Source organism: Cydia amplana, chromosome 12 (genome assembly GCF_948474715.1).
Source record: "Cydia amplana chromosome 12, ilCydAmpl1.1, whole genome shotgun sequence".
NCBI lineage: Eukaryota > Metazoa > Arthropoda > Insecta > Lepidoptera > Tortricidae > Cydia > Cydia amplana.
Window position 1 is genome coordinate 460141 of NC_086080.1, and position 26618 is coordinate 486758.

General features: G+C 38.8%; 2 protein-coding genes across 2 annotated transcripts in view; both read left to right on the top strand.

Moving 5' to 3' along the window:
• Positions 1-26618, top strand: part of LOC134652806 (calpain-7-like) — a 119138-nt gene that overhangs the window by 28357 nt on the left and 64163 nt on the right. The gene's annotated exons all lie outside the window — the stretch shown is intronic.
• LOC134652777 (cationic amino acid transporter 2) lies at positions 1612-25187 on the top strand. Its single transcript, XM_063507937.1, has 14 exons — positions 1612-1913; positions 5758-6006; positions 12725-12853; positions 13462-13617; positions 14768-14872; positions 15329-15463; positions 17486-17634; positions 18795-18892; positions 20437-20576; positions 21996-22098; positions 23022-23170; positions 23615-23778; positions 24220-24328; positions 25052-25187. Exons 1-14 carry the CDS (start codon positions 1820-1822, stop codon positions 25177-25179), a joined length of 1908 nt encoding a protein of 635 aa, XP_063364007.1. The 5' UTR covers positions 1612-1819; the 3' UTR covers positions 25180-25187.

Sequence of the window (26618 nt, forward strand, 5' to 3'; positions counted from 1 at the left end):
AGAATTGGACACTGACACATTGACGAGTAGGTATGACGCCATCTTTAAAATACTTCGACCTACCAAAGACCCGGTTGAAATACAGAATCATAGTTTTCTTTCATGAAAACTATTGATTTATAGCCATTTTGATATATGAAAGAGAAAATCTAAGTGTAAAAAGTGAATCTTAGCATTTTAATGAATGTAGATAAAAGAATAGACATAATTAGTAGGTATAATTAATATTCCTGTATAATGTTGTGTTTAAGTGTTAATTTTAATCAATTTGTAAAAGCAAAGGAATTGTATGCCTTGTTCGTAAATAAAGATGGTGAACAAGCTATGGTATTTTTTTAATACACCCCAAAATTTAGGTGAACGCACAAAATATAGATGGTCAAGCAGATCTTGTCGTAGAAAAAGGCGGCAAATTTGAAAAATGTAGGCGCGAAGGGATATCGTCCCATAGAAAATTTGAATTTCGCGCCTTTTTCTACTGACAAGAATTGCTTGACCGTCTATACCAATAACGCCCGTTGCGACATTCGCCCGCAGAAAAGTACCATTCTCTCATGCACGAATGCGCCATCTACTTTATTGTGAAGTAGTTGGCGGTAATGTAGCAGTTTTCGTCTAAAGTGTTTGAAGGCGGACTATTCCTGTTACGAATAGAGACGGATACATGTAGGGGTAATATCCATAAAGACGTTTGTAAACATGTCTCGAGAATTTCTTTTGCACTCTTTCAACAACCAGACATATTTAGTTTAATAGGAATCCCATACATACAGGCCATACAGCACCAAATATTCAAGGTGATTCGCAGATCTGCGAACTCGACTCCACACTCGCGTTCGCGGCTTCGCGCCGCGATTCGCGCACGAGTGTGGAGGGGGATATACGGTCATGTTCACAATTTTACACGGTAGAATATTGAAAAAAAAAAAATCTAAAGAGAATTAAGCTTGAATTGAGACTTTGTGAGTAACAATTAATATTACCTATAATTTTGAAAGCGATGTGTATAAAATAAGCAACACGCTCAAAACGATCGAATTCCACGAATAGCCGTGGTCGCAGCTATATTCCAGTAAAACTGAACGCACCCTATGATGCAACGTAATCAGCAGGTTGCATTTGACACTTGACACTTGGGGGGCTGCCGTAAGTTCATGTTATCGATATCGATATCGATTGTAATTCGGTATTTAGATGTTATTAATATTTTTAAGTGTTGTATATTTAAAACTAAAGAAAACTGGTTATTTAATTAAATATTAATTGATTGATTATTTTAGAAACATTTGAATTAAAGTACGTAAGTGTTATTAGAGTTAGACGAGGCTAAGTTGGTAGCGATTTTGATAGCCCAAACGGTGCAAGCGTTAAGTAAACGTCATAATTAGAAGTTTGACGTTTAAAATAATACTTACACTATAATTATTAAAAAATAGCGGTGCGGAAAAAATATCATAGACCAGATGGAAATTTTGGAATATAAAAGATTTATATTCTGTAGGTTTATTTATAACATCATTCAAAATTAGACAAAAGTGTCGATATCGATACCGCTGTTTCGACTGCTTGTCATAGCATCACTAGCTTAGCTAGTATTGTCAAAACTGCCGTCGTAATTGGTAGTGTCGTTAGCTAAAATGTTTTATAATTATTAAAATACGTCTTGTTACTTAATGAAAACCAATTATTCGATGTCTTAGAATAGTAATTACCTCCCCGTCATACAAAGTTTATTTATGTCGCCTGTTTCTCCATTGATATTACTAAATTAGGTTAGGTGCGGTGGTGTCAAGTTCTAAAGGTTACGGAAACTGCGAAAATGACTTTTCCCGAAGGTCCCGGGTACGCTAATTACGATTCAGTGCAGCCTCGGGCCGAACCGGCCAACGGAGTTCTACAGGCCTATAAAGATGGTAAGATTTTTTTAAGTTTTATTCATACAAATGCGGTTCACCGCGTTCGATTTTTTCCAAGGTTTTTGTCGCGCTAGTGACACGGTGCCTTAAATATAACTGTGAAATTGTCTAGAAATGAGAACCATGTGCTTCTCTTATTGAGGTTATGTTTTTATATTTTCGCGCAAAAATATCGTAGTCGCAAGATGAGCTACTGTTTACAAATGACACAGATATTGGAAGGAAGCGATTCTAAAACCTAGATATATGTATAATAGTCTTAATAGTATTACAATTAAACAATGTAAAGTTTCCTCAAGACATCTGCCATAAGTTTTTTATATCAACCATCATGCATTCCAACAAGGTTCACAATATCACGTCACACACAATAATGTTTTTCTACTCCAGCACTTAAATGTGTCAATTAAATGACTGACAGTGATATCTAAAGCAATGTCATTTGAATGCTTTGTCTATAGGCTCATAAGATGACTGCTAGCAGTCATCTTATGAGTATAATACAACTGCTTTATTTTTTTTTAAGATACAAGTTCCGATCATCTTGATTGAAAGAGGTATGTTTTCATTTACAATAATAACTCTTTTTTTTTTAAATAATAACTCAATTTTTTTTAAATAATAACTCTTTTTTTTTTTTTTTTTGCTGCAGCTGTCATAGAAAAAGTAATGTATGCAACAGCTCATAATTGGTTCTTACAATTCTCGGGTCTTTTTTTACAAAACTCGACTACGTCTCGTTTTGTAACTTCGACCCTTGAATTTTAAGAACCCTTATTATATCACTGTTGCATAAACTACTATAAAATGTAGGTAGTAAACATCAAACATTGATCCCAATCTAAGGCACAATATCTAAACGACTTCAATCAATAGGAAGTACTAGGTATAGTTCCCATTCACCTTGGAGAGATAACATATCACATAATTGTGGGTTTCCATGATAAAAGGTACCTTATACACTTGCCATAAAACAGTTTTTGATTGGGGAAATTTAGATTTAATGTGACTTCCTTCCTATTGATTAGTATTATTTAAAGGTATGTTTTGACTTTAATAGTTAGTGTATTTTATAATTTATTTTGTATGTGAAAAATTATTGTCCATTTTTGGAATAACTCAACTTTCTAAAGCAGCGGTCGGCAACCTTTTAGCAGCCAAGGGCCACATAGTAGTTAACGAAGTTGACACGGGCCGCACTTTGTTAATATTTATGACTTTATCAGACATTGTCGTTTGTCAATATTACATACAAAATAGCCAGGGAGGCTCGCGGGCCGCAAGTGAAAGGTTAGCGGGCTGCTTGTTGTCGACCGCTGTTCTAAAGTATTACAATTACCTAACTACATGTGTATATTAATTTTTAACTAGCTTCTGCATAGAAGGTTGCTAAGCTAATGATGATGATTGGTAAAAACTATCCTATGTTCTACCCAGTCCACAAACTCTCCATACTCAATGTTATAATTTTGTTCAGCAGTTTAAGCATAAAGAGGTAACAAACAGACTGAGTTACTATCACGTTTTAAATATTAGTTGGGATTAGAATGAAATGTACATTTTCTCTCTCTGCACCAATTGAAGGTATCTCTGTTTGGCCCTATGGTTGACTGGTAGAGAATGCCATTTGGCATTCTTTTTAATTTAAGTTTAGTAGTTAAGTTTAGTATTATACAATGTCTTTTTACTAAAAATAAACAGTTTAAATTAAGTCCGCCATTTGGACATTGTTGTATATATTTTGTGCAATAAATTTTAAATAAATAAATAAATGTTATAATATGGAACCCTAAAATCTATACTCATAAAGGTTTTTAAATGTTCACTTTATTCAAGGACCATAATTTAATATCTGCAATGCAGGCTTCGTCAGGTACTCCTGCCATCATAAATAAGACATGTGCCCAAATATAATATGCACAATGAGCAAAATATGATTTACATGCAACATATTGGTGTCAAGTGAAATTATCAGCAACATTTTGGACCTTTATATTAATGCAATAAGGTTTATAATTGTTAGTTAACAGTGCAAATCGTAAATCTACTGCGATTTACCAGCTAGTTCTTAGCTGAATTAGCAATAGTCTAGATTGGATAGAATGCTCTAGATTTAGATTGTAGATAGATCTAGTATGAGTCAGTTGCTAGTATTGCAAAATATTTTCTAGTAGAAATTCTATGAGAGAGATACTTTTCAGACTGAGTTTCTTATCAATTCACTTTTGGATTAATTTGTCTCGACATTCATTTAGGCATAAATAATGTTTAAAGATATAAACTAATAATTATACCTCTTATACTTATAGCAGCACTCTTTAACTTCAGTGGACCATAATTATGTCTTATCAATGAGGTTTAAGAATTAACATTAAGGAACAAGATAACATTAAGGAAGAGTACAGTAAAATTACTGTGTCCAACAGTATACTTATAGAGATTAACTGATAGTAATTACAACTTCTAGATCGATAAAGATTTCAGTCGATATCTCAAGTTTGCAATCAATTTTTAGTGTTTTAGTTTTGGTTATTTGTGTTGTGTTAAGTGTTAGAAGTCTAGCCTAGCTAGAATAATGTGTGAGTGTGACAATTCAGACGGTGATGCTACAGTTGTTATCTGTGATGTTTCTAATGCCAGTGCCACTGGTAAGTTATCATCCTGTAGTATGTATTAACACGTTTTCTCCATATAAAATCAATGTGCGCAAGAACTCTCGTTATGAAGACCTAATCTCGACTTCCTAGAATTCTCTGAACAATTAAAGTATGTAGTTGCGTTGGAAAGCGACGTTCTGTTAGTATGTACCTATGCTTCTTACCTTAGCATATCTAAAGTCTATTTTTTTATTCGGTAGACTAAAATGACATTTCATAGTATGATATGACATTTTATGTTCATACTATGAACTGTCATTTCAGTCTACCGAATAAAAAATAGACTTTACTTAAAAATTAATACAAAGTTCTCCACTGTATATACGTACATACTCGTAGTTAATTCAATTGAGTACCATTAAATATGCCATTCATAATTCGATGCAAATCGATTAAATCTCGAACTGAGTGGCTGTGCCCGTAGTCAGTTAAAATCGGTTGTCTGATTGAGTTGATCAACCGCTGATTCTGCCGAATTGCCGGCGTGTGCCCGATCGAGACGCGCGTGTGTTACGGATATGTGGCTCATGTGGTTGATATGTAAGTGGAACTGGAAATACGGTTTAATAAGTCGTTAGTAAGTATGTTACAGGTTACTTGTAAGTGGAAATCGGTTTTAGTAAGTTTTTGTGAGTTAGTATAAAATATCTGGGAGACCGAGCTTTGCTCGAAAAACATATAAAAACTCAAAAATGGGCGTTTTCCCAGAGATAAGACCTAGCTAAATCGATTTTTTGCCGCCGAAGACCCCCATATAGCAAATTTCATCGGAATCGTTAGAGCTTTTTCCGAGATCCACAAAATATGTATATAAATAAAAAAATAACAAGAATTGCTCGTTTAAATGTATAAGATACCTGGAAGAACATCGAAAGAGCGATAGGCATTTATTTATGTAGAGTTCAAAAAGTACCTATCCTTAAATCTGACGGTGCCAGGCTGAATCTTCCGTTCCGCCTAACCTACGGATTGCTATCTTAACCCATAGGTAGAGCTGTGGTATTGTATATGACGGAGTGACGATAATAAAGATATTCGCGTTTATTACTTACCAATTCCGAGGACCTCTCTTGTCCCCTACGTATCGCGCCTGAAACAGCGGCGCAACATTCACCCTCTCACTTCCTCGAACTGTAGGTAGTCCTTTGTCCTATAGTCAGGCAAATAATGACACTATTCTTCAGGTGGCGTCAAAGCGGGCGCGAGCCGCGCCTTCCGCCTCGCCTACGGAGTCCTATCCCGCCGAAAAGCCGCAGAAGAGGGCGCAGCGCGCCTCGCCCGTGTTCTATCTGCCTTGGACTTAACAGCGCTTGGTGTGGGAAGCACGCTGGGGGTTGGAGTGTACGTGTTAGCTGGAGATGTAGCCAAGAACTATGCAGGACCGGCGGTTATATTATCCTTTCTACTCGCTGCTGTGGCGAGTGTTTTTGCTGGTGAGTATTTAAGAAGTCTAATAAGAATTTCTCTCTATATAATGAACTTAGGACTGCACAAGGCCCGTCAGCCATGGTACTTACATGCCTAACCTACGTGTCTACGCGTAAAGGACCTAAGATTGCAGAAGATGGTGAAAGGTGGGTATATAACCAGGGTATTTACTGTCTGCCCTGGACTTAACTATAAAGAACTTACTTTTATCTTGTCTACGGGCGTACAATTTCAGTGTAAAGTTTTTTGTAATTTTACCCTGAAGTCTTTATTAAAAGCTTTTAGTCTTTATAATAAAGGACTTAAGACTACTTTTAGAAGTCAAAGAATGCGTCGTCTTTATGGAAATAATGTAAGACCATGAAACTAAATTTAAGTTCATTACCTACGTCATAATACTGTAACACAGCTGTGTTTATAATGTTTACATGCGCTGTACAATCAACCAGAAACGTCAGTAATTGGCGTAGGTTGGAAAACACTCTGCTATCTGTTACCGTTGGACAAGCATTCATTGTTAAGTCAATGTAAATATTATACTTACATCTAAATGGTGTACGAAATATAAGTGTTTGCGCCACGTATTAAATACTTAACCTATGTATTCTGACCTCCTTGTCGGGTTTTCAATATAGACGGCAAGGCGATAATAAAAAGAAAAATGTCACATGTCACGTCAATACATGTAAAATAAACCTCGATTCGATATTGTGTGTTGAAGAAAATGAAACCAAAGGGATCCCTATAATTAAGTATACATACAACAAAATAAAGTGCCGCTGAATCAGTGGAGACTGGAGACTTTATAAGGAGGATAACGCAGAACCAGTGCATGTAAGTTTTTCCGCATCCCCAATAAGATCTTCAATAATTCAAGTTGTTACGGACTCCTATTCGTTTAATATGGATGGTCGTCGCGCGGACTGTTAACAAGACACACATACCGCTGAATCGCTCCGTACTTTTATCCTTTTTTGTGCGTAAAATCTAATATTATGTGAATAAAAAAGTGACAGTGTTAAAATGTATAAATTAGTCGTAATAATTGTGAAAACAGACTTAAAATCAGTGCAGTAATTGCAGAGCCACAAGCAAAAACATTTTTAAAATTATTAATTTCTACCCCATCTAATACCGTGCACCGCTGCGCGTGTGAGTCATCGCTGCCGCGGCTCGCTCCTATCGACCCGTACCACGAGACCCGTGCGTTTAGCGATACTATCGCTTAGCTGTCGTTTACCTATCGCTGCGACCTTGGTGCAGAGGACATTAAAATGCCGCCGAAACTTAATAAAAATGCCTGTTCAGGATGCCCCAAACCCATCACGGACAGGAAGTACATCACCTGCACCGGGCGTAACTGTGGAAAACTTTATCACCTAGCTTGCGTAGGAATCGAAAACATGCAGACACACACAGTAAACACATGGATATGTCCGGACTGTCAGTGCTCTCTAAAAAAAGGTGGCGATAATACGGCCACTCCTGTACGAGGCCAGCAGATCAGCACTGGTACGCACCCCGATAGGTCAACTACAGGCGTTTCGGATAGGGACCTAGCGTCGGATCCGGAAACCGGCTCCCCTTTAACAAAGCTGGCAGAAGAAATATCACTGCTCAGGCAAGACATCCATAGCATGCGGTCGGACCTGGATGTAGCGATTACAACCGTGCGTAAGTGCGAGCATAGACTCGAGAGCATTGGTGCGACCGTGTCTACACTTGAATCCCGCTTATTACACGTCGAGGAAAAGGCGGAGGTAGTTGAAGAGCTAAAAACGGTTACCGACAACCTGCAAGTACAATTTTCTACTCACGCAAATACCCTCGCCACATACGACTCCCGGATAAAAGCGGTTGAAGATCAAGCTGCTATTGTATCGGAACTCAAAGCGGAAAATGAATTACTGCAGGAGCAGCTTAAATCACATTCCCAAGCTATGCTGAGAAACGACAATGAGATCCAAGGACTAAGCGAAGTAACGGGAGAAAATCCGCACCATTCATTCCTAATGTTAGCTGCGATGGCAGGCATGAAACTTTCGGACCCGGACATTGACTTCTTGTCCCGCGTAGGGCAACAACAAAATGGACCCAACAACCAACCTCGTCCGCTGGTGGTCAGATTTAGCCGACGCAACACTCGTGATCAATTCCTAAAGTTAGCGAAATCCAAGCGCTTAACTACTAAGGACATCAACCTTGAGGGACCTTTAAGAACCATATACTTCAACGAACGGCTAACCCGCGAACAGAGAACTTTATTTCGTGAATGTCGGATACAATTTAAAGAAAAGGCTGGGTATAAGTTTTGCTGGACGACAGGAGGGAAAATTTTTGTCAAGAAGTGTGAAGGAAGAGGAAAAGGAGCGGCGGCAATTAATGTTAGAACACATGCCGACATCACTCGTATCCTCAATGGACCAGGACCAGCACCCACCATCCCCAGCAAGGAACGGAGCGAAGATCCTCAAAACACCCAGTTGGCCGATGGAAGGGACATATAGAACATTAAATTTACATACATTACTAGTTATAAGTTTCACACACACATACATATCACTACACACACACATAACTAGTCCAGCAATCAACCTCTACTCCCACAGCATATCCAACTGCTCCTCGAAACGTCGAAGGCAAGTTAACGTTAACGTCGGAATAAAATCGCATTTCAAAGTTTTTGATAACGGGTAAGTCAGAAATTTTACGTGATCTTGATTCTCAGGAACCAACTTGCCTTTCTGTAGAACTCCCAGAGCTCTGTAATACCGTTATAGATAGCCGTTTTAATGTCAAAATTATTACCTTAAACATTAGGAGTTTGCAGAAAAACTTTGATCAGTTTCTAGTTCTTTTACTAAGACTTAATATGACTATTGACGTAATAGTTCTAACGGAATGCTGGATTCACGACTGTTCAATCATACCACAAATAGATGGTTATCAATCTTTTAGGACTCAAAAAATCACTAATAAAGCGGGAGGAGTTGTCGTCTATGTGCACAACAGATGGCCAGCGCAAGCAACGGAACCAAAGGTTGATGAAGCTGATTGTCTGTTGGTGACAGTGAAGAATAATTTTAGTGTTGTTGCTATATACCGCTCTCCGTCCTTTCCTGACACTTCAGTCTTCATGAATTCACTCGCTTCAGTAATCACATCCATCAAAACATCGCATTGTAAGATAGTAGCCGGGGACATAAATATCGATACTCTATCAGTAGACTCAAATCATCTCACTACTCGCGCAAATTATCTTTGCTCAATTGCGGAACTAAGTCTTATCCCGACTGTAAATGAACCTACTAGAGGTGCCGCTTGCTTGGACCACATCCACGTTTCATCTCGTTATCATGCTTCGTCAGTAGTGTGTAAGTCAAACGTCACTGATCACGATATGGTGATTGCAGGAATAAAAACTAAAATAGCGCATCCGGTCCAAAAACGGCGTCAGTCCAACAAAATAGATTTTACCTCCGTTAAGGACGAGCTAAAACAATTGGACTGGAGTCGGGTGACCAGTTCGATCTCTGTAAATGATTCGGTTCAAGCTTTTAACGAGTTGTTCTGCAGTGTCATTCACAAACACACTACTGAGGTTAAGGTTAGTCGTTCCAAATTCGCTATCAAGCCATGGATGACTCCGGGTCTAATTAGATGTTCCAAGCACCGAGATCGTCTGCATGCAAAATATCGTAACAACCCTAACGATGAAAGCCTAAAGCTGATATATACACGGTACAAAAACTTTTATAATAATTTACTAAAGAATTTAAAATACAAATACGAATCGTTAGAGCTGGAAAAAAGTAAAAATGACCCAAAAAAGCTTTGGAATACTATTAAAACCATTACGTATACCAGGAAAACTGCTAAAATACCTTTGGAACTCACACACATTAAGAACTCAGTAACTGAATCTCTAGACCAATGCAATGAATACTTCTCAAGTGTGGGCCGTTGTCTTGCTGGTAATATATTAACGTCTCTCAATAGCACGCAGGAAAATTTAGCTAGTAAGACCTCAGTCCGGGTATCAACTGCTCAATCTATATTCCTGTATCCTACCGACGTAGCTGAAGTAGAATCCCTCATCAACGGTTTAAAACCAGACAGTGCACCAGGCATTGACGGGGTAACTAACCGCTTACTTAAGGTTCTTAAGAGTATAATAGCGGTACCTCTCACTCATATTTTTAATCTCAGCCTATCTGAAGGAGTTTTTCCTGAAGAATGGAAGGTTTCTGCTGTTGTTCCTATCCACAAATCCGGTCCTAAATCTAATCCTAGCAACTACAGACCGATCTCTTTGCTGGGAGCCTTTTCTAAACTCTTAGAGAAAGTGGTGAACAGGCGCTTAGTGAATTACTTAGAAAAAAATAATATCCTTTCTGAATGCCAATATGGATTCCGAGCAAAGAGGTCGACTGCTGATGCTGTGGAGCTCATGACCAAGCTCATCTCAAGATACTTAGATGACGGTAAGGCCTGCTTGGGAGTATTCTTGGACCTCGCGAAGGCGTTTGACACTGTTTCTGTCCCTATACTGTTAAAAAAGCTGGAGCTCTGTGGGGTTAGGGGTAACGCTCTAAGCTGGTTTCAGAGTTATTTGACCGGTCGTACCCAGAGAATAAAGATAGGCAAAGATGTGAGCGGCGCGGTAGAGCTAGATTTTGGTGTCCCGCAAGGCAGTATCTTGGGCCCCACACTCTTCATTTTATACGTGAATGACATAGCTAATGCAAACATTGATCGTGCAGACGTCATATGTTACGCGGATGACACTGCCATTCTATTTCATGAAGACACGTGGAGTAAAGTTGTCAATTCCGCCGAGAAGGGAATGGCAGTGGTGGCCAAAGGGCTTCAGCATAACCTACTTACATTAAATGTTGACAAGTCTAAGTTTGTATGCTTTCATAAATCTAAAGCTTCCGCGCCTACTAGCTTGCCAAATATCGTGATACATAGATGCAACCCCTTCGGGTCGCAAATTCCAAACTGCACTTGTGAACATATCAGTCGGACTAAAACGGTAAAATATCTTGGCGTTACATTTGACGAAAAGCTTGACTTTCAACAACACATACAACTCACTGCCAATCGTATACGTAAATTAATATATATATTTAAGAACCTGCGCAATTCCGCTGATAAAAAGCTTCTTAGCACTGTTTATGTTAGTATCTGCCAACCGATTTTGTCTTATTGCATAACTGCTTGGGGTGGGGCGGCTAAAACAGCTATGATTATGTTAGAAAGAGCTCAACGTGCTGTACTAAAAGTTATTCTTAAGAAGCCAGTCTTGTACCCAACGAAGCAAGTGTATGGGGATTTGGAGGTACTGAACGTTCGTAGTTTGTTTATTATGCGGGTAGTGATGAACGAACACGCTAGAGTTCTTGAATCGCCAGATCTCTCGGCTATGATGCAAAAACGAAAGTATAAAATTCCCATTCCAACAGTTAAAACAGCATTCGCTAAAAGATTTATAGTATATCTCCAACCGTACATCTACAACAAAGTTAGTGCAACCGTTAGTTTTAAAGATTGTTCAATCGCAGAACTAAAACGCAAACTCAAAACATGGCTAAATACGCTATCTTATGAGGAGATAGAAGAAATACCTAGCATAAACACATGGACTAGTTTATTCACCTATACACAAACATAACATACATACAAACAAACTCGCCCCCTTCACTTGCACACACACGCACTTACACACCTGCATTTCGCTACACCTTAGTAAGCTCAAAATGTAAATAAATATTTAACTTCATAGATTATATTAATATTATTTGTAATGTTTTAAATAAGTTTCGTTTTAATAAGTATGACCTGCAATAATCTAAGCCTGATTGTGTTAACTACGCGCTACATGTCGTTTGAATACTCGTAACTGTGTCGGCTACCTACGGGACAGGCACTGCCTAGTGTAGGAACCATGTATAATTTGTTCTTGGTTTATGTTATTCGAGTACTTGCTTAACCTCTTTGTTTAATACTTATGCTCAATATCAAATATGTACTGAAATAAAGATTTACTTACTTTAATAGAATTCTAGTTTGACCTCTTTCTTATATTAAAAACGTGATGAAATGTTCTCATTTCACTCTAAAACTAGCCGGTCAACTCAGCAAAAAATCTGAAACGTTAGCTTTTGTGAAATGAATAAGTCAGCGCCGTCAGCGCATACCTACAACAGACAGCGAGGCAAAATTGTGTTTTGATTTCTATGCAATTATATTTCACCAACACTTTCGGGGCGCGCCGTTATAGAACAACACAGAATTACTAATTTACTTAGGTACCAATATCGTCTGCTTTTATACTGAAGTGAACCTTAATGTAGTGCTGATAAGTTTAACTTTTCCATGCGAGAGCGGCGTATGACGCATTTGTAAGGCTTTTGAAGTCACAGATTATTAATTGCCATAGTGCGTTTTTACGATCAAAGATTTTTAACAATGTTCAAATTGCTACGATTGAATTCCAATTAACTATTGAATATAGTACCTTTTAGGTCAAATGTTTTTAAAATTGAGTCCGAGACTGCTCTGTTGAATTAGCCATTAAGTTGAGTAGCTAAGCGCGACATGTGTTCATAATTATCTGTATTACGCGGTCTTTTTTTGCGCTCAGATTCTAAACACCATACCATACATTTTGGCTGCTGACTGGACTATGCGTGTCTAACGAATGTTCGCGTGTTCCAGGTCTCTGCTACGCCGAATTCGGCGCTCGCGTGCCTAAAGCTGGCTCGGCCTACGTGTACAGCTATGTGTGCGTCGGCGAGTTCATCGCCTTCATCATCGGGTGGAATCTTATATTGGAGTATATTATAGGTAAGTACCTAATAGTTTTCTTAGCTCTTTTCGATCTTAGAGATGTAGGTTTCTTTAAATTTTTGCCATTATGTTCGGTTTTGAGCTCTTTTTACACAGTTCGATTAAGCTATTATTTTGATATCGTCATACTTTTAATAACTAGCCTTAGGTGTCTCAGACTCGACCGACAGAGTTCGACCGTTAGCGATCAGCGAGTTGCAAAGATTGACGGGCGAGTTTTTTCATCACTGGCGAGAGTTTTCTCAAAGTGAAAATCCAGCAATATCCAACTTGTGAACAGCCGGGAGGTTATCAGCAATTTTCATTTACGCGTGAATATTAGCCGATCCCTATATCTTCTTTACAGCCGCTGATCTGACTTGACGTGTGTTCTGTGATATATGTGATATATATCGTATTAAAAAAATATATATATTCCTTGTTTTATTTTAGATATATTTAGGATTGTTAGTTTTAATTTAGTATTATTCATAGTTGTATTTAGTTCATAAGTTATTTATTTGTCTTTTTACTGTATTTTTAATCTAGCATTATATGAAAATGTATGTCTCCGGGATCAAACAAAATACCATTAACAATAATTAATGGATCGGTTTTCCTCCCAGGTGCCGCATCGGTAGTAAAAGCCCTCAGCGAATACTTGGACTCACTGCTGGATAAAGCCATCTCGACCAACCTGCAAGCGATGATGCCAATGGACTCGCCACACTTGGCAAGATATCCGGACCTCTTCGCGTTCTCCGTCATCATGCTATTCTCAGGTGTGTTAATGACTCCTATTGTAACGAATACTTGGACTCGCTGCTGGATAAACCCATCTCCACCAATCTGCAAGCGATGTTGCTTATGGACTCGCCACACTTAGCGCAGTATCCGGTGGATACTCCACCTTTTGCGCGATATCCATTGTCAATGCCTCCCTAAGTGGGAAAATACTGGTAGGTATTTGCTACGTAATCAATTATTCTTTCCATTTTATAAAGCCATCCCTGTTCTCGGTCAACCTCTCCGTTTACGTGTACTGATAAAGAGATATCTTATTGCAATTTATGTTCCTGACGCATTTCGTGACAATGCTCATTTTCCTACTTGCGGTCATCAATTAACTTGAAAAGAAACACAAAATCCATCACAAATATTGTTAATGAAGTTGTTGAATATCTTAAAAGATAACATTTATAATTTGAGTTGAACAGTTAAATGGACTTGTATTTAGAGATCATGAGTCACTGTACTGATAATTGATATTGAGTGTTTAACAATGACATAATTTACGAGTACAGTCAATAAAATGGCCGCTGATAGAGCTCGTTGCCTCAATTGAAATGAACCCGTATGATTAACCTGCTCTGGGTCTTTGATTCGTGCAGATTTAACACACAAACTGGATGGTTCTTTATTAATGCATTATTTACTGTACTTTACTTTTAAATTTAGCTTCATAATCCATTTGTGACGTCCCACAAATAAAGGTACCTTATGGTGGTTGGCGCTTACGGTATTATTAACGCCGCTCCAATAAACGCCAGCCGCCATAAGGTACCCTTTCCCGTGGAATATCACATTTAAGGATTTTCAAAAAATAACATTAACATTGTCAAAAATAGTATCACATAAATGCATTTTAAATCTAAATGCACCTAGAGTAGTTCCGTTTCTAAAGCCTTCTTCTATCTTTTAGGTGTGAACCCCTAACTTGATGCGATGAGGCATCCATTCCATTCAAAACTACGATAAAAAATAAATTCATCTTAAGCTCCGTTCTTATAAATCCGTTACTCAATTACATTTCAATTGGCCAACTTAATAACTTTGTTTTGTTTAAGTATTGATTTTCCATCGACAACCAAACGATATGAAGTTTATTGATCTAAATATCAGTTTGTACGATAAAATGTCTGTTGTTTACAGTGGGTCTCGCATTTGGCGTGAAGGAGTCTACCAAGTTCAATAACTTCTGCACGGGTGTCAATCTGTGTGTCGTGCTGTTCGTCATTATCTCTGGCTCTTTCAAAGGTAAATATGATTTTTTTGGTGGATACAAATTTATGAACTACCCACACCGATTTTATGAAATGAATTACTTTTGAACAAAATATTAAACACATCATTTATATAGGTATAAGGCTAACAATTTTGATTGGAATTCCATATGTTATTAGGAATATTATTACTGAAAGTTAATTAATGATAAATTATTGTTCAATTTTTTAAACATGCAGATTACGTCTGCGAGCGATATTCCAAATTTTATATTAAAGGAAAAAATTGAAAAATTACGCTTCCGGCAGGACTTGAACCCGCAACCTCCGCAATCCGTGCGTTAGCTCTGCCAATTGAGCAAGATTCTGGTGGGCTTCCGTAGCTCAATTGGCAGAGCTAACGCACGGATTGCGGAGGTTGCGGGTTCAAGTCCTGCCGGAAGCGTAATTTTTCCATTTTTTCCTTTAATATAAAATTATTGTTCCTCAGCTGACAGCAAGAACTGGCGTATCCCTGAGTCCGAGGTGCCTAAAGGAGGCAAAAACTTTGGAACCGGAGGTTTCGCGCCGTACGGCATCGCGGGCATCATCAAAGGTGCTGCTGTCTGCTTTTATGGCTTTATCGGTCAGTACTAATACTCTGCTCTCTGCTGGCTCTGTGAGCTGTAGACACAGACAATCCAACCTCTAGACATAGCATAGTCGCGCTACCCCCTCTGCCACACATACGGTAGCGTTACTCCATCTTCGAATCAATCCCGTGCCGTGATTGTTCCGTGTCTTTGAACGGACCAATCACGGCACGGGATTCGCTCACCTCGTCCCCCCGCACCCCCGTATTTTTGGCAGCATCGATTTCATGAAAGAATTGGCCTAAGCTCAGTCTAGAGGTTGGATTGTCAGTGGCTGTAGACCTCGCGAGCATAGCTTATTGGGACCGTGCACGATGACAGCGCCACACAGCGGTTTGATCAATCAATACAAAGATTTTAATTTATAAAAAAAAATACGAAGTTTAAGTGACAAAAAAAAAATACAAAAAGTTATGTCTTACTGGGTATCGAACCTCGGCTTTCTGTGTGCAAACAAAAAAAAGCGGCCAAGTGCGAGTCGGACTCGCTCATGAAGGGTTCCGTATTTAGGCGATTTATGACGTATAAAAAAAACTACTTACTAGATCTCGTTCAAACCAATTTTCGGTGGAAGTTTACATGTACATCATATATTTTTTTTAGTTTTATCATTCTCTTATTTTAGAAGTTACAGGGGGGGGGACACACACACATTTTACCACTTTGGAAGTGTCTCTCGCGCAAACTATTCAGTTTAGAAAAAAATGATATTAGAAACCTCAATATAATTTTTGAAGACCTATCCATAGATACCCCACACGTATGGGTTTGATGAAAAAAAAATTTTGAGTTTCAGTTCGAAGTATGGGGAACCCCAAAAATGTATTGTTTTTTTTCTATTTTTGTGTGAAAATCTTAATGCGGTTCACAGAATACATCTACTTACCAAGTTTCAACAGTATAGTTCATATAGTTTCGGAGAAAAGTGGCTGTGACATACGGACGGACAGACAGACGGACAGACGGACAGACAGACAGACAGACATGACGAATCTATAAGGGTTCCGTTTTTTGCCATTTGGCTACGGAACCCTAAAAAGCGATTGTTTGCAAAATGCGCCATGATAGTTCTTAGCTAAGCTGACGAAATTCGGCTACTCATTCTCGAGTACCAATTAAATATCTAAATACCGCCTAAACCAGCAATACGATTTTTCTGCATTTTTTGTCATTTACTATGTAAATATGTCTCAAAGAGAAAATACTCTTATGATATCGATACGACTATTCGTTTAAGCGCGAGGTATCACAACTCCTCCATTTTTGAAAATTTCCAAAAACGGGATCGACAATTTTTTTTTATTTACTCATAGAATCTGGTCACAAAATTTCACAAGAATCGATTGAGAATTGTGACCTGTAGAGGAGAACATCCGGACATACAAAAGCAAAATGCCCGAGTCAAAACGTAGACCTTCGCTACGCTTCGGTCAACTAGTCGCCAACCCCTCTCAACAGCAATACCAAATCATATTATTCCAAGCTTTTTAGGTAATTTTACACATTCCAGCTTATAGAAACACCCTCCTAAGCGCAGCCATACAAACGAAACGTCCAAAATTTGCCACTGAAACTTGAACCTAAATTGTAGGAAATAGAGTTGATTTTGCGTTGTTTGATTGACAGATACAAAGCAAAAGCGACTCCGTTCCAATTGAGCATGATTTAAATTACATCGAACTGAATATGTACTATAGGTAGGACCTTGGGCCTTAGGAGAGTATTACAAATCATTATTTTCCCTCCAGGTTTCAAAGGTATTATCGCTTACTTACTGTAGTTAGTTAAGATTAGTTGAATAGTTTATAGCCTGTAAGGTTATTATTGTCTTAAGATATTTATACTTGTAAATAATAATGTAGTAGATAGTACTTACCTCAAGTTACCTATGTAAGGAAGAGCGGTGTCTTCCAACACAAGCATTTATTTTGCTTACAGGGAGGCTCCATCCCTTTGATCATCTGTACGTGTTTTTGTTGAATAAAGAATTTTGAATTTTTTTGAATTTTTTTTAGGTTTCGACTGCGTGGCGACAGCGGGTGAGGAAGCGAGACGACCACAAAAGACTATCCCTTTCGCCGTCGTGGCGTCACTTCTAGTCGTGTTCCTCGCTTACTGTGGAGTATCGTCCGTGCTGACACTCATGCTGCCCTATTATATGCAGGTTGGTTGTCTAAATGTAAACAAAACTTTGCCTAACATCTTGTTTCACCCCATCACAGAATAAAATTTTGCGCTGTGAGCAAATTCTTTTCATTTCATTTCATTTATTCATGCTAAACAACATAAGTATACACAAATATAAGTACACGTCATATTATGAAACGTTATACAGCGTGTAATCTAAAACATGATACAAGATAATCAAACCTGAATCTTTTCATGATTTTGAACAACTTTTACTATGGGGTCAACTTTGTAAATTAACAATAAAAAAAATCTTTGCCATACATTTTTGTCTACCTGTCCTTGACCATTTCTATGGAACAGCTCAATTTTTTTTAATATTACAAAATTGACCCCATAGTAAAAGTTGTTCAAAATCATGAAAAGATTCAGGTTTGATTATCTTGTATCACGTTTTAGATTACACCCTGTATTATTACGTCATATTCTTTTGTTTCCTTCGCTTTTCGGCTAACTTTACACCTCTTCAGAGAACTAGACTGTGCGATCATTGAGGACTGTGCGATAGATCCAGTGACCAGAGGCGTCTCGCTCGCGCTAATACATGTACGGCCAAGTTTGAGCGAAATCATAGAGAAAAAAATACATAGAGTGCTCACTCCATACATCAGTTCAGACTATTAATTTCAGTGTCTACATCTAGCATCGAGTAGCGGAACTATCAGTACTGCTACTTGACAATAGATGTAGCACCGACCGGAAAGTCTTATCTCAACAGCATAAGACTTTCCGGTCGGTGGCTACATCTATTGTCAAGTAGCAGTACTGATAGTTCCGCTACTCGATGCTAGATGCTAATAGTCTTTTTGGTACTAAAACTGATGTATGGAGTGAGCACTCTATGTATTTTTTTTCTCTATGGCGAAATCAACGCGCGAATGATAACTATACGACATCATTTAGATATTTTGATGTTAAGCGTACGTTCGGATCGGCCTCCAGTTCATTTGGTACAGCCTAGAAAGTGGTCTACCAGTTTTGACAAAGGTTTCTGCGAGATAACGATTGCTAAAGTTGACTTTTCTAACGGAGTTTAAAGTAAATCGACCTTGTTGTCTCATGACGTTCAAACGAACCTCAACCGTAGGGTGGTAGACCACTTTCTTGGCCCACTGTACATTGGTGTTATGTTTTCAGGACGAAAAAGCGCCTTTTCCGTTCGTGTACGAGCAGCTGGGCTGGCCTTGGGCCAAGTACGCCGTCAGCGTCGGCGCCATCTGCGCGCTCTGCTCCAGGTGAGCTCTGCGACTACATTAAAGTAAAGTAAAGTAAAGTAAATCTTTATTTCAGTACATATTTGATATTGAGCATAAGTATTAAACAAAGAAGATAAGCGAGTACTCGAATACACAGACAATCCAACCTCTAGACATAGCATAGTCGCGCTACCCCCTCTGCCACACATACGGTAGCGTTACTCCATCTTCGAGTCAATCCCGTGCCGTGATCGGTCCGTGTCTTTGAACGGACCAATCACGGCACGGGATTCGCTCACCTCGTCCCCCCGCACCCCCGTATTTTTGGCAGCATCGGTTTCATGAAAGAATTGGCCTAAGCTCAGTCTAGAGGTTGGATTGTCAGTGACTCGAATAACATAAACCAAGAACAAATTATACATGGTTCCTACACTAGGCAGTGCCTGTCCCGTAGGTAGCCGACACAGTTACGAGTATTCAAACGACATGTAGCGCGTAGTTAACACAATCAGGCTTAGATTATTGCAGGTCACAATTATTAAAACGGAACTTATTTAAAAAATTACAAATAATATTACTTATTTTATAACATTATTGTATAGAATGATGATTATCCTTACGTATCTGTCACTTTGACGTTTGTGTTTATGATTTCTATTAACAAAACACATTTTAACTAGAGATGCCCCGAATAGTGGTTTTGGCCGAATACCGAATATTCGGCCACTCTCTCGGCCGAATACCGAATATTCGGCATAAGATGCGAACATTGTGAGTCACAATTATTATGAAAACTGTTTGCCAACAAAGCACAACGTTTGCTAAGATATATTTTTTCAAAACATAACTAATGAATGTAGTTAGAGTCAATCAAATCAAACCCATGATAAAAATAAAATATTTCATAATCAACTAATGCTTAAAAAAGGGTCTTCCTATTTAACAATTTTCCAATAATACATTATAAATATGAAATACACCTAATTTTTGGTATTTTTTTTGTGTAATTTTTCTTTTTAGGGTAGGGGCAACAGATATTCGGTATTCGGCCGAATAGTAGGCAACATTCGGCCGAATACCGAATATTCGGCAAAATGGCCGAATAAGCCGAATACCGAATAGTTGCCGAATATTCGTGGCATCTCTAATTTTAACTATAGGCCCCGTGCCTGAACTATAGGCGGCAGCACAGGAGCTGTCAGATTTTTGGCGCGAGGCGTAAATGTATTGTTTATGCTTCCGATGTAGCCCACAAGATGGCAGAACCTAATATGCACAAGGAAACATACCGACGAGAACGGTAGATGGTAGCGCTTGCTTTGGCAATGTACAGTATGTGCACATATGTTTCCGATTTAGGCCACAAAATGGCGAACTCTTCAACGCGCGCGGTCCCATATCAGGGGTATTTTAAGTTTCATGAGTATGGGTTGTATTCCATCTGGTTTTCAAAATAAGTGATGTTCAATGTAGGTTCATAGATAATTTTAATAACTTCAAGTCTTGATCGAAGATAGTCGGCAAAAAAAGTGAAAAATGCCATTTCAAAGCAACAAGCATTCATCTTTTTTTTTTGGTTTTAGTTTATTAGGAGCAGTGTTCCCTCTACCCCGCATCATATACGCCATGTCATCTGACGGTCTGCTGTACCGGTTCATGGGCCGCGTCAGCGAAAGGTTTCAGACACCGCTAGTGGGCACTATGGTCGCTGGATTATTCACAGGTATAGTACGGCTCTTCTGAGGTGAACTTTTCGCTACAAACCGTAATCTTTCAAACAAAGGCCATTGTCTCTATTATCGCAAAAGCGCTTGCTCCCGACTTGGCACGTGCCAGTACAACATTCATATTGAAAAACAACCGGTATCGTCATAGTATTAAGGTTCAAATTTAATGTCACTGATATTCTATATATTACGTTTTGGTAGTGTAGGACGATAGACCGCCCCGAAGCGATACGGCACTCATATTATTTTGATACTTAGTGTGGTGTTAAAAATGAAACATTTTTTACAATTTTTTATCAATTTTATTAGGTTATTATCAAATCGATAATCAAGCATAAAAATCACGATAACTATCGCGATAATTATCAACATAACTATCTTTGATAATTATCATTTCGAACCCTGACGTCAGATTTCCTTGACTGTACACAGATCTGAATTTGGAGCCCTTATGACGTGTTCTCATACGAATTATAACTTGCAGGCACGTTGGCCATGATCTTCGAGTTGGAGCAGCTGATCCACATGATGTCCATCGGCACTCTACTGGCCTACTCCATGGTTGCCTCCTGTGTGCTGTTGCTCAGGTAAATAACACACCAAGTTATAACTTGCAGGCACGTTGGCCATGATCTTCGAGTTGGAGCAGCTGATCCACATGATGTCCATCGGCACTCCACTGGCCTACTCCATGGTTGCCTCCTGTGTGCTGTTGCTCAGGTAAACAACACACCAACTTATAACTTGCAGGCACGTTAGCCATGATCTTCGAGTTGGAGCAGCTGATCCACATGATGTCCATCGGCACTCTACTGGCCTACTCCATGGTTGCCTCCTGTGTGCTGTTGCTCAGGTAAACAACACACCAACTTATAACTTGCAGGCACGTTGGCCATGATCTTCGAGTTGGAGCAGCTGATCCACATGATGTCCATCGGCACTCTACTGGCCTACTCCATGGTTGCCTCCTGTGTGCTGTTGCTCAGGTAAACAACACACCAACTTATAACTTGCAGACACGTTGGCCATGATCTTCGAGTTGGAGCAGCTGATCCACATGATGTCCATCGGCACTCTACTGGCCTACTCCATGGTTGCCTCCTGTGTGCTGTTGCTCAGGTAAACAACACACCAACTTATAACTTGCAGGCACGTTGGCCATGATCTTCGAGTTGGAGCAGCTGATCCACATGATGTCCATCGGCACTCTACTGGCCTACTCCATGGTTGCCTCCTGTGTGCTGTTGCTCAGGTAAACAACACACCAAGTTATAACTTGCAGGCACGTTGGCCATGATCTTCGAGTTGGAGCAGCTGATCCACATGATGTCCATCGGCACTCTACTGGCCTACTCCATGGTTGCCTCCTGTGTGCTGTTGCTCAGGTAAACAACACACCAAGTTATAACTTGCAGGCACGTTGGCCATGATCTTCGAGTTGGAGCAGCTGATCCACATGATGTCCATCGGCACTCTACTGGCCTACTCCATGGTTGCCTCCTGTGTGCTGTTGCTCAGGTAAACAACACACCAACTTACAAGTGGTATCAATTCGTCAACTGGTTATTTGTGCCCATATTCCGGTTAAAAACCTACAGATAGTATGAACATAAATCTCGTGCAACATAAATTTGGATCTCGTTCCAGAACTAAGCCATAATCTGCAATTGTATGTTACCCATGATATTGTACGAAATCTGTTTAGTGTACCTAATAAAGTAAAATAAGCAACAACGGTTGCACTCCGGGTGTGCCGATAGAAGTGAAAACTCACCTCACTATGTTACCGACGCCCGGTAACACGATACATACGTTTAGTATAGGTACCTCCGTATTCTATTTATTTATTATATATTATTATCATTCTCAAATAATATCACACTTTTTCATTGACATGTTTATTTACATACTGCCATGACAACGTCAAATTATTTGAACATAGGTAAAGAGTCTTGAAAAGGAGTCCGCAACATAAATGTCAAATAACATTGAGTTTTTCTTTATTGATTTAAATGCCATCTAAATTATGAGTGGCCATCTAACCTTACGCCCCTTACGGTCACGTGATCGCCTTACGCTGTTTCGAGTTTATCATTTTTTCCCCACCTCAAAAAGTGCCCAGCGCCGCTAAAGAAGTTTTCACTTCAAAAAATGTGGCTTTGGGATCGGCTGAAATAAGAAATACTCGAATTTTATATATATAGTGTGTCAAAGGTGTGTTTGATTTCAAACATAGACAGAGAGAATCATACTATCTTTGTCTTACACTAGTACTAGCACCCAAAAGAAAAGGATGAGTATAGTTTTTTTTGTTCCTATTTACTGACAAGATTTGGTTGACCCAGTATACTACTTACTGTTTTAAAAAAGCTTGTATCACCATTTGTGTTGAGCGTTTCCTGTTTATCCCATTGTAGTCAAACTGTGACTATTTGTTATAGGTATGAGCGCAGCGTGTCCGCCCATAAGGCTGTGGAGCCACTGAACCTCACCATCCGCTCCGCTCTTCGACAACTAGTAAACGCGGACAGTCACGCCACACCCACAAGGCTCAGCGCTCTGACTGTCAGCGTCTTAGTTACTCTCTATGGTAAGATACTGAATGAATACATGTATGACAAATAATACCTGTCTATATGAATATTTCCTTCGAATCTTGGCTGTTGATTAAAGTCTAAATCCATGATAAAATCTTTATTCGCAGGTCGCGAGGTAGCAATTTCGTAAATTTTATGTTCAAAAAACATTGAAATATTTGCTAACACTTATATGGGTCTTGCCTGAAATAAACGATTATTTAATTTTATTTTAAATTTTCATTTGTCCGAACGCGATTTATAGAAAAACCCGTTCTTTTTTTAGTTTTGAAAAATGCATCCTGTAAATATCATTAGGTTAGGTAAGATTCATGACTTTTTTTTGGGAAAAATGCGTTCTGTTCCATATTCTTCAAGTTTTAACCAGCTTCGATGAATCGACCTACTAAAATTTGTTAAAAATCCATACAAACATTAATTTGATCGATCTTCCCCAGGTGTGTGGTGCTTTATAATGATGTCGTGTGTGAACCACTACGGCACTCGGGTCTGGTCGGAGCCTGCCGCGCTGGCCATGTTAACCGTCGGGACAACACTCGTGCTCGCTACACTCTTCGCTATATCACGACAACCCGTGTCTGAGAAGAAACTCGCTTTCTCTGTGAGTATAGTTTGTATAATTGCCTCATACTCATAACTCATAACGATTGATTATGAAAATAGCGATAGAAAGATGTTGTAATTATTTGTTTTGTTCATTATCTTGCATCTTGTTGCGAATGTTGCGATGAATCATTGCTCAATGATCTATAAAAAATAATCGGTGAATGATAGTGAAAATTGGCCTATGGAGAATACGCGCATAACGCTGTCTCGCTCAAACTTCGGAGCAACGTGCGGATCGGACGCAGTGTGCTATGCCCCATATAACATTGTGGGACGATAAAGAAACACTATCAATACTGTCATGTCGTCCTTATCACACGATGTATAACGTTACACAATACATACAACATCCAGAGTGGGACCAACATAATTACTTTTCAGCAGCAAAGTAAATAATTTTGAATGCAATTTAAATAGTCGCATTGTAATGTTTCAGGTCCCGCTGGTGCCTTGGTTGCCAGGCCTCAGCATCCTCATCAACGTGTATCTGATGCTGAACCTGGACTACATGACGTGGCTACGTTTTGCTGTCTGGATCGCTGCTGGTGAGTGAACAATATTTATAGGTCAACAAGTTACCTACAAGTACATGCGGCCCACACCAATTTTGGTGTCTAGCCATAGTAGACGCCGCGCGCCGTACGCGCGTACGTAAGAAACGGACACCTGCGCGCTTGCGCCACCTAGCGGTCATACCTGTCGTAATAGACGCGTTTTGTTAAAGAGCGAATCTTCTGTACCTAGTACGATTATTTGTTCTGTGGTCGCGGTTAATTACAACTGTCAGTCCGCTTGCCAGTTTTCCGTTATCTTGGTAGTACAAACCCCGTACTTTCCATTTATCCCATATTGCAATCTCTTTGGCGCTGATTCTCGTAATTAATAGTATTCTAAATATGTACTAATCTAGGTTATCAGCTATCTGTGTATAACATTTCTGTCAAATCTGTTCAGCCATTTTTGCGTAATTGAGGAACAGATAAGAAAGAAAGAAAATACATTTATTTAACATCTGGAAAACATGGGACTATACTTTAAAATAACACATACAACATATATCATCCATATGTTCACATTTAAAAGTATTGGTGGTGGGGGAAATACAAGCGACGCCAACGAACGACGTGGTGAAAATATGAACTTTCGTGGGACGACGGACGACATCTTCATACTATTTGGCGGCTGCCAACTTTACTATCAAATTGTACACACCCACGGCGGCGCCACTGTCATGAACTGAACGAATTCTCAACGGTAATTACTTCCAGGTCTTATAATCTACGTGACGTACGGCGCGTGGCACAGCTCGGAGCGCCGACGAAGCCCCGACGTGCAGATGTCGGTGTTACACAACGACAGTCACACCGCCCTGCTGGCCCACAACGCGCTCGGCTGACCGGACCCCGTCGCCAGCCCTACCGGTACCCTCGTCTCATTTATATCCACTATTTAACCCTTAAATGCATAATGATGTATATATGCATCGTATATTTGATGGTCCGTGGCTCAATATGCAGCTATCCAAAATAAATGACAATGAGTGATATCATAAGAAAAACTAATCCGGTTTCCGATTTTTTATATAAATTTACGCAATATTTTAATTTATAAAAATTACATTCGTTTTAAGACGATATGTCAGAAAATTTGAAAAAATTCATAATTTGATGATTTTTAGTATGTGATATTGTATGTTTTTTTGGGTTTAGTAATTATTTTATATTTAAAAACTCTATCATAGGTGTATCACAAATAGTGTACCTTTCTGATGATAGTAGTATTTATCATATATCTCTTACTGAAAATTATATATTTACATAAATATGATTTAGCCTATGCAACTTCTAACACTGATTTCGCAGTGAAAATCGATGTTATATTTTTTTTACCATTTTTCCCATAATCAGCAAACAATTACGTAACACATATATTAATTTCGGGCAAACAGAAAAAATCATGCATTTAAGGGTTAATATCTGCAAACTGTCTGTAGTCAGCAGAACTTAGAGCATTTTCACGTCCGATCCGATAGGATATCGGATGACCTTTTGAAACCTCCAAGAAAAGAGCGTACTCCCATCTTAAAGGCCGGCAACGCGCTTGCAACCCTTCTGGTGTTGCGGGTGTCCATGGGCGGCGGTAATCGCTTACCATCAGGTGATCCGTCTGCTCGTTTGCCTCCTATATCATAAAAATAAAATAAAAAAAACAGCTGCTAGAAAATGCGAGATTATAAACTGACGAGTGTGTACAATATTACGATGAATTTAAGAATTGCTCGTTTAAAGCTAAAAAAATTACCGATTAATCGTATTATTAAATTATTAATTAATTGTTATCGTGTCGTATATTTCTAGTATTTGTCAAAGAGCGATCGGTAATTTCTATTTGTCTGACTGGAATGAAGTATTGCTAGTAACAACTTTTAAAAAATGTTTTGATTAAGTACTTTTTGAGTCTTGAGAAGAGGAAATTAATACTTATAGCTGAAGTAAGACACCTAACTATAACACCTTAATGTTAAAACTATAAATAATTAATGTTATAATATTTATATGGACCTTATATTAGTTGCCCATCTTTTTTGAACTTACTTCTTATACTCTAAGGTATGTAGTTTTAATTTTATGTTAATTCAGTTGTTCAGATAATCTCAGTCCAATCTCACACGTTAAATATGTTCCTAAACTTATCAGCCAAAGTATTTTGCTATTTATTTACTAACTTTAGCACGCAGGCTGGTTAGTTGCATAACGCAGTGCGTCTTGTTTTTTAGAATGCAATGTTTTTGGTATAGTTTCTATGGAATTTTAGTTTTTGACGAAAAAAATGTAT

Excerpts from the sequence above, each read along its gene's own strand:
- LOC134652777 (XM_063507937.1), top strand. The coding sequence starts at position 1,820 with ATGACTTTTCCCGAAGGTCCCGGGTACGCTAATTACGATTCAGTGCAG. Across the intron at positions 6,007-12,724 it reads TGTGGCGAGTGTTTTTGCTG|GTCTCTGCTACGCCGAATTC; the intron begins GTGAGTATTTAA and ends CGCGTGTTCCAG. Across the intron at positions 18,893-20,436 it reads ATCTGCGCGCTCTGCTCCAG|TTTATTAGGAGCAGTGTTCC; the intron begins GTGAGCTCTGCG and ends TTTTGGTTTTAG.